General features: G+C 45.7%; 1 protein-coding gene across 1 annotated transcript in view; it reads left to right on the forward strand.

Annotated features, from left to right (window-relative positions):
• Positions 1-9,776, forward strand: part of LOC129693690 (carcinoembryonic antigen-related cell adhesion molecule 5-like) — a 44,576-nt gene that overhangs the window by 11,302 nt on the left and 23,498 nt on the right. The window contains exon 3 of the mRNA XM_055630473.1: positions 9,601-9,776. This exon is cut by the window's right edge and continues 103 nt beyond it. Coding sequence (XP_055486448.1) covers positions 9,747-9,776 — 30 coding nt within the window. The 5' untranslated portion in view covers positions 9,601-9,746. The remainder of the gene's footprint in view (positions 1-9,600) is intronic.

Here is a 9,776-nt window from a genome sequence, read left to right on the forward strand (position 1 = left end):
TTGAAGAAGGCCGTTCGAGCTATTAAGTCCATTAAATCGTGAATGATCTATCTTTCCTTCTCACCCCCCATTTTCCTGCCTTCGACGCCACAAATCCCATACTAATCAAATAGATCATGGACAGGTACAAGGTGCTGGAGTAACTCAGCGGGTCAGGCAGCATCTCTGGAGAACATAAGTGGGTAACGTTTTGGGGTCTCGACCCAGAGCGTCACCTATCCATGTTCTCCACAGATGCTGCCTGACCCGCTGAGTTACTCCAGCACTCTGTGAAGATGTCACCTATCCCAGCACACTGTTCATCACCTATCCATGTTCTCCACAGATGCTGCCTGACCCGAGTTACTCTGAGAAGCGTACTCCAGCACTCTGTGAAACGAGTTACACCTAAACGTCCATCCATGTTCCCCACAGATGCTGCCTGACCCGCTGAGTTACTCCAGCACTCTGTGAAACGTCACCTACTCTGTGAAACGTGCTGCCTGCCTATCCAAACGTCTCATAGAAACATAGAAACATAGAAATTAGGTGCAGGAGTAGGCCATTCGGCCCTTCGAGCCTGCACCGCCATTCAATATGATCATGGCTGATCATCCAACTCAGTATCCCGTACCTGCCTTCTCTCCATACCCCCTGATCCCCTTAGCCACGAGGGTCACATCTAACTCCCTCTTAAATATAGCCAATGAACAGGCCTCAACTACCCTCTGTGGCTGAGAATTCCAGAGATTCACCACTCTCTGCGTGAAAAAAGTTCTTCTCATCTCGGTTTTAAAGGATTTCCCCTTTATCCTTAAGCTGTGACCCCTTGTCCTAGACTTCCCTAACATCGGGAACAATCTTCCTGCATCTAGCCTGTCCAAACCCTTAAGAATTTTGTAAGTTTCTATAAGATCCCCTCTCAATCTTCTAAATTCTAGAGAGTATAAACCAAGTCTATCCAGTCTTTCTTCATAAGACAGTCCTGACATCCCAGGAATCAGTCTGGTGAACCGTCTCTGCACTCCCTCTATGGCAATAATGTCCTTCCTCAGATTTGGAGACCAAAACTGTACGCAACTGTCCACAGATGCTGCCTGACCCGCTGAGTTACTCCAGCACTTTATGTCCATTTAGCTAATCCATTCGCCCTGTTATGGAAAGCCTGAGATGCAGTCCGGGTCCTGGCCGTGAAAATAACCCTAATTATAGAAATGTCAGCGATTCCCACTCACTTCAGAGCGCCTTCTCTGATCTTTGCATTAAAAAAAAAAGTCTTCCCCAAAATAGATTGCAATAGCTTCGCGTCTATACAAATGTTTTTTTCAATCATATGAACATTTTTTTCTACTGGTTGTGTACAAGTTCCAGCAGTGTTCCCTGATGTGAAAAAATAGTGTAGGGTCCGAAACAATGAACCGCAGAACAAGTGTAAAGACTCACCAACTCAAAGGAAGTATGGGTCTGGAATTTATGGAAATCCTGCTTCGGGTAAACGGGAAACTGTTAAAGAAATGATGAGGAAATGTGACGAGGAAACTATTGTTCACTTGCTAAACAATAACATGCCATCGCGGGCTTCTGACATTTTTGTAAGTAGTTCCCCCAGCAGAGAATCACAGCACGGAAACAGGCCATTCGCCCCAACTTGCCCATGGCGACCAAACTGCCCGCATTTAGAAACATAGAAACATAGAAATTAGGTGCAGGAGTAGAGGCCATTCGGCCCTTCGAGCCTGCACCATTCGCCATTCAATATGATCATGGCTGATCATCCAACTCAGTATCCCGTACCTGCCTTCCCTCCATACCCCCTGATCCCCTTAGCCACAAGGGCCACATCTAACTCCCTCTTAAATATAGCCAATGAACTGTGGCCTCAACTACCCTCTGTGGCAGAGAGTTCCAGAGATTCGTCACCACTCTCTGTGTGAAAAAATGTTATTCTCATCTCGGTTTTAAAGGATTTCCCCCTTATCCTTAAGCTGTGACCCCTTGTCCTGGACTTCCCCAACATTGGGAGCAATCTTCCTGCATCTAGCCTGTCCAACCCCTGAAGAATTTTGTAAGTTTCTATATGATCCCCTCTCAATCTCCTAAATTCTAGAGAGTATGAAACCAAGTCTATCCAGTCTTTCTTCATATGACAGTCCTGACATCCCAGGAATCAGTCTGGTGAACCCTCTCTGCACTCCCTCTATGGCAATAATGTCCTTCCTCAGATTTGGAGACCAAAACTGTACGCAATACTCCAGGTGTGGTCTCACCAAGACCCTGTACAACTGCAGTAGAACCTCCCTGCTCCTGTACTCAAATCCTTTTGCTATGAAAGCTAACATACCATTCGTGTACCATTTGGTCCCCATCCTTCTAAAACATTTCCTCTCATTATCTGAATGGTGGCCGATTAGGAAATGGGGAGATGCAACGAGACCTGGGTGTCATGGTACACCAGTCATTGAAAGTAGGCATGTAGGTGCAGCAGGTAGTGAAGAAAGCGAATGGTATGTTAGCATTCATAGCAAAGGGATTTGAGTCTAGGAGCAGGGAGGTTCTACTGCAGTTGTACAGGGTCTTGGTGAGACCACACCTGTAGTATTACGTACAGTTTTGGTATCCTAATCTGAGGAAAGACATTCTTACCATGGAGGGAGTACAGAGAAGGTTCACCAGACTGATTCCTGGGGATGCCAGGACTTTCATATGAAGAAAGACTGGATAGACTCGGCTTGTACTCGCTAGAATTTAGGAGATTGATGGGGGAACTTATAGAAACTTACAAAAAGTCTTCAGGGTACACAAAAACTGATGGGGAAGAAGGGTTATAGAACGTCTTATTTCCTTCGCTCCATAGATGCTGCTGCACCCGCTGAGTTTCAGCAATTTTGTGTACCTTCGATTTTCCAGCATCTGCAGTTCAGTCTTAAGGGGTTGGACAGGCTAGATGCAGGAAGATTGTTCCCGATGTTTGGGAAGTCCAGGACAAGGGGCCACACACACAGTTTAAGGATAAGGGGGAAGTCTTTTAGGACCGAGATGAGAAAAACATTTTTTTTTTCACACACAGAGTGGTGAATCTGTGGAATTCTCTGCCACAGAAGGTAGTTGAGGCCACACAGTTCATTGGCTATATTTAAGAGGGGGTTAGATGTGGCCCTTGTGGCTAAAGGGATCAGGGGGTATGGAGAGAAGGCAGGTACGGGATACTGAATTGGATGATCAGCCATGATCATATTGAATGGCGAATGGTGCAGGCTCGAAGGGCCGAATGGCCTCTAGTCCTGCACCTATTGTCTATGTTTCTATGTACATTCGCCACAGCGGTCCACGTGATCCAGTGGCTGAGCGCATCGGATTCCAGTTTAAAAATACCCACAGAATGTCCATCTATGCCGATGTTCAAAATCACCCACGGTCAACAACATTCCGCCCACGGGTTTATACATTCCTATTCCTTCGTCTTCTGGGTAGAATGAAGTCATTCGGACAATCGAGTCTACTCCGCCATTCAATTCCCTTGAAAACATCCTGTGAATTGGCCTCTGTGGCAGAGAATTCCACATATGCACAAATCTCTGGGCGAAAAAGAAATGTTCCTCATAGAAACATAGAAACATCAAAAATAGGTGCAGGGGAGGCCATTCGGCCCTTCGAGCCTGCACCATTCGCCATTCATTGTGATCATGGCTGATCGTCCCCAATCAATCACCCGTGCCTGCCTTCTCCCCATATCCCCCGACTCCACTCGCCCCTAGAGCTCTATCTAACTCTCTCTTAAATCCATCCACAGTTTAAGGATATGGGGGAAATCCTTTAGGACCGAGATGAGAAAAACCTTTTTCACATAGAGTGGTGAATCTGTGGAATTCTCTGCCACAGAAGGTAGTTGAGGCAACACAGTTCATTGGCTATATTTAGGAGGGAGTTAGATGTGGCCCTTGTGGCTAAGGGGATCAGGGGGTATGGAGAGAAGGCAGGTACATGATACTGAGTTGGATGATCAGCCATGATCATATTGAATGGCGAATGGTGCAGGCTCGAAGGGCCGAATGGCCTCTACTCCTGCACCTATTTGCTAGGTTTCTATGAATTCCACAACTCTCTGGGTGAAAACGTTTTTTCTCACCTCAGTCTTAAATGGCCTTCCCTTAATTCTAAGCATCTCAGTGCTAAATGGCCTACCCCTTATCCTTTAACTATGACCCCTGGTTCTGGACTCTCGTCATAGCTTTATATCGATCTCCCTTCTCAACCTCATTCTCCTGCCCTCTCCCCGTAACCTTTGACACACTTACTAATCAAGAATCTGTCAATCTCTGCTCCGAAAATATCCAATGACGTGGCCTCCACAGCCGTCGGTGGCGATGAATTCCACAGATGCACCACCACAGATGGCCGAAGACATTTCTCCTCCTACCAAATGGAACGTCTTTTAATTCTGAGGCTGTGCCCTCTGGTCCTAGACTCTACCACCAGTGGAAACATCCTCTCCACACCCACTCTGTCCAAGCCTTTCACTATTCCGTTAGTTTCAATGAAGCCCAAAGCTCTCCCTGTGACCGAGTGGGTTTTCTCGGGGTGATCTGGTCTCTTCCCAAACTCCAAAGACCTACACGTTGTCCCTCGCGTACGTCGGATGGAAACATAGAATATAGTTGCAGGAGTAGAGGCCATTCGGCCCTTCGAGCCTGCACCATTCGCCATTCAATATGATCATGGCTGATCATCCAACTCAGTATCCAGTACCTGCCTTCTCTCCATACCCCCTGATCCCTTTAGCCACAAGGGCCACATCTAACTCCCTCTTAAATATAGCCAATGAACTGTGTGGCCTCAACTACCTTCTGTGGCAGAGAATTCCACAGATTCACCACTCTATGTGAAAAATGTTTTTCTCATCTCGGTCCTAAAGGATTTCCCCCTTATCCTTAAACTGTGTGTGTGGCCCCTTGTTCTGGACTTCCCCAACATCGGGAACAATCTTCCTGCATCTAGACTGTCCAACCCCTTAAGAATTTTGTAAGTTTCTATAAGATCCCCCCTCAATCTTCTAAATTCTAACGAGTACAAGCCGAGTCTATCCAGTCTTTCTTCATATGAAAGTCCTGCCATCCCAGGAATCAGTCTGGTGAACCTTCTCTGTACTCCCTCTATGGCAAGAATGTCCTTCCTCAGATTTGGATACCAAAACTGTACGCAATACTCCAGGTGTGGTCTCACCAAGACCCTGTACAACTGCAGTAGAACCTCCCTGCTCCTAGACTCAAATCCTCTATGGCAAGAATGTCTTTCCTCAGGTTTGGAGACCAAAACTGTACGCAATACTCCAGGTGTGGTCTCACCAAGACCCTGTACAACTGCAGTAGAACCTCCCTGCTCCTATACTCAAATCCTCTATGGCAAGAATGTCTTTCCTCAGATTAGGAGACCAAAACTGTACGCAATACTCCAGGTGTGGTCTCACCAAGACCCTGTACAACTGCAGGAGCAGGATTAGGCCTGCTCCTAGGTCATGGAGAGATGGCAGAATGTCTTTCCTCAGATTTGGAGAGACCAAAACTGATCAGCAATACTCCCATATTGTGGTCTCACCAGTGATAGGAGCGAATTAGGCCATGGGGTATGGAGAGAAGGCAGGTACGGGATACTGAGTTGGATGATCAGCCATGATCATATTGTATGGCGAATGGTGCAGGCTCGAAGGGCCGAATGGCCTACTGCTGCACCTAGTTTCTATGTTTCTATCAACCTATGAAGCCTAGTGTCCAGTCCCCCTGTTGCTCCGGTTTCTAGGTCATATGCAGTCATCGAGTCACCCTCTCCCTAGCGAGTTCTGGCATGTTGGAATTGTGTTGAGACTGGCTCCAAACAATGAGACAACATTGTTATTTCCCTTCTCCGAGTACCCGCTGATGTGTGTTTTTTTTAATATAAATATGTGATCGCCACAATAAGCTTGTAACAATAGCTGCCTTTCCCACCAAGTCTAATTATATAACTTGGGAACAGTTTCCCTGTTGTACAAACCTTGCACAGCTGACCCTCGGAATGGGCGTAGGAATGTAAGTTGACCAGATGGCACCAAGGACCTCGCCCCCCCCCCCTCCCTCCCTCCCCCTCTAATGTTGTTGAGTATGAAGAAAGACTGGATAGACTTGGTTTATACTCTCTAGAATTTAGAAGATTGAGAGGGGATCTTATAGAAACTTACAAAATTCTTAAGGGGTTGGACACGCTAGATGCAGGAAGATTGTTCCCGAAGTTGGGGAAGTCCAGGACCAGGGGTCACAGCGTAAGGATAAAGGGGAAATCCTTTAAAACCGAGATGAGAAGAACTTTTTTCACACAGAGAGTGGTGAATCTCTGGAACTCTCTGCCACAGAGGGTAGTTGAGGCCAGTTCATTGGCTATATTTAAGAGGGAGTTAGATGTGGTCCTTGTGGCTAAGGGTATCAGGGGGTATGGAGAGAAGGCAGGGATGGGATACTGAGTTGGATGATCAGCCATGATCATATTGAATGGCGTTGCAGGCTCGAAGGGCCGAATGGCCTACTCCTGCACCTAATTTCTATGTTTCTATGTTTCTATGTTAGTTAATAAAATAGATGAAAGAATGGGTGCACTGGGCATGTGTTCACTGGAATTTAGACGGATGAGAGGGGATCTTATAGAAGCATATACCAGTCTTACAATAGACAATAGACAATAGACAATAGGTGCAGGAGGATTCTACTGCAGTTGTACAGGGTCTTGGTGAGACCACACCTGGAGTATTGCGTACAGTTTTGGTCTCCTAATCTGAGGAAAGACATTCTTACCATGGAGGGAGTACAGAGAAGGTTCACCAGACTGATTCCTGAGATGTCAGGACTTTCATATGAAGATAGATTGGATAAACTCGGCTATTCGGCCCTTCGAGCCAGCACCGCCATTCAATGTGATCATGGCTGATCATCCCCAATCAGTTCCCCGTTCCTGCCTTCTCCCCATATCCCCTGACTCTCTCTCGCTATCTTTAAGAGCCCTATCTAGCTCTCTCTTGAAAGAATTCTCTCCAGAGAACCGGCCTCCACCGCCCTCTGAGGCAGAGAATTCCACAGACTCACAACTCTCTGGGTGAAAAAGTGTTTCCTCGTCTCCGTTCTAAATGGCCGACCCCTTATTCTTAAACTGTGTGTGTGTGTGTGTGTGTGTGTGTGTGTGTGTGTGTGTGTGTGTGTGTGTGTGTGTGTGTGTATGTGTGTGTGTGTGTGTGTGTGTGTGTGTGTGTGTGTGTGTGTGTGTGTGTGTGTGTGTGTGTGTGTGTGTGTGTGTGTGTGTGTGTGTGTGTGTGTGTGTGTGTGTGTGTGGGCCGTGGTGGTGGACTCCCCCAACACCGGGAACATGTTTCCTGCCTCTAGCGTGTCCAAACCCTTAACAATCTTATATGTTTCAATGAGATACCCTCTCATGCTTCTAAACTCCACAGAGTGTACACGCCCACAGCCGCTCCATTCTCTCAGCATATGACAGTCCCGCCATCCCGGGAATTAACCTGGCGAACCTACGCTGGGCTCCCTCAATAGCAAGAATGTCCTTCCTCAAATTAGGAGACCAAAACTCCACACAATACTCCAGGTGGAGTCTCACTAGGGCCCTGTACAACTCAGCAGAAGGGCCTACAATTTATTCCTATACTCAACTCCTGTGTGTGTGAAGGCCGACATGCATTCGCTTTCTTGTGTGTGCCTGCTGTACCTGCATGTGTGTTCACAGTGTGTGTGTACAAGGTCCCCAGATGTGTGTGTGTTCCCCTTTTTGTGTGTTCCGAGATTGGACATTGTGTGTGTGTGTGTAACAATTGTGTGTGTGTGTGTCATCTCGTGTGTGTGTCCGTGTGGAACACTGGTTTCTGGACTCCCCCAACCCACCTGCCTGCACTCATACCATAACCCTCCATTCCCTTCTCAGCCATATGCCTCTCCAATTTATTTTTCAATGATACCAATGAACCTGCCTTCCACCACTTCCACAGGAGTGTCATTCCACACCGCTACCACTCTCTGAGTATAAGAAGTTCCCCATCTCATATTACCCCTAAACTGGGCTCCCTTAATAGCAAGAATGTCCTTCCTCTTGTTTGAATCTTCCCTACTCTCAGTGGGAAAAGCTTTTCTACGTCAACTCTGTCTATCCCTCTCATCATTTTAAAACCCTCTATCAAGTCCCCCCTTAACCTTCTGCCCTCCAGAGAATAAAGACCTAACTTGTTCAACCTTTCTCTGTAACTTAGTTGCTGAAACCCAGGCAAACATGCTAGTAAATCTCCTCTGTACTCTCTCTATTTTGTTGACATCCTTCCTATAATGGGGCGACCAAAATTGTCCCCCAGATTTGGTCTCACCAATGCCTTGTACCCCTTTTAACATTACATCCCAGCTTGGACTTATACACAATAACTGATTTATAAAGGCCAGCATACCAAAATCAGGCCATCTATCTATCTATCTATCTATCTATCTATCTATCTATCTATCTATCTATCTATCTATCTATCTGTCTATCTATCTATCTATCTATCTCTCTATCTATCTATCTATCTATCTATCTATCTATCTATCTATCTATCTATTTCTATCTATCTATCTATCTATCCCTCTATCTATCTATCTATCTATCTATCTATCTATCTATCTATCTATCTATCTCAAGTCTGAATTTATCCCATCAGATAAAGCATAACAATAGGTTTAATTTGACACCAAAGTCACTTTCATATCTCAAGTATTAAAAAGGTTATGACCCTTTTCATACTCGGAAATTAGCATCTTGTTCCCTATTGATTTTCAATGGACATTACAAAAAAGCTGTGATCTTGGATAGTCAAACGCCCATTTCTTAAGGAAAGATTAACATTTTTAAATAGCCTAAGTGTCCAAAGATTATTCACAAATAATTCACAATATAACATGATTTTTATATCTATTTTACATTAATTTATAGGAAGGAATTTAGTGTTCAATTGCTGTAAATAAATGCCCATTTAAATCGGCTTTCTAGTGGGTTCATGTGGAACGCGCTGGTTTAGAACGTTGACATAGCGCTGGATTAGTGCCTCAAATGCCAAGAAAAATACTGCGGGATATAAAAAGCCCAAAAATGAGCTACTCGCTATAGATAACTTGATATATAGGGTTATATATATGCCCCATTTAATGTAAAAATAAGGTACATACCTTTAATTGTTTGCTCTATAAAACCCTGGGGCTGCGAGAGGTTGCGGAATCAGACAGTAATTTTAAAACTATTAGAACTATATTATGGAGGCCTATAAAACTAATAATACCTTTTGCGACCGGGTCTTGCAGCGATTTTTCGTTAATGATTTACTAGGCTGAACATGTGCGATTAGTACAGCCTAGTAAAAATCGCGTTTTAAACCCGCCCCCTCCAAACAGCGCCAAACTCGCGGACCTGGCTGAGGGCAGATTCCCAATGACGATTCAGGTAGGTTTTGTAACATACCTAGGGTAAGCTATTTACGACTGAGATCGAGAAAACCTCCAGAGAACCTGCCTCCACCGCCCTCTGAGGCAGAGAATTCCACAGATTCACCACTTGGTGTTGTTTTGTGTTGTGCAGTTCCTGTCTCGAAGCCGACGGTGGTCACCAACCTGACACAGGCGGTGGAGGGGAATGGGACGGTCAGTCTGTACTGCCAGTTCACCGGCGACCTGCCCTCGGTCGCCTGGAGGAAGGACGGAGACTGGCTCCTGTACCACGACAGGATGAACATCTCAGATGACAACCGCACGCTG

The sequence above is a fragment of the Leucoraja erinacea genome, unplaced genomic scaffold (assembly GCF_028641065.1).
Source record: "Leucoraja erinacea ecotype New England unplaced genomic scaffold, Leri_hhj_1 Leri_390S, whole genome shotgun sequence".
In the NCBI taxonomy this organism is placed as follows: domain Eukaryota; kingdom Metazoa; phylum Chordata; class Chondrichthyes; order Rajiformes; family Rajidae; genus Leucoraja; species Leucoraja erinaceus.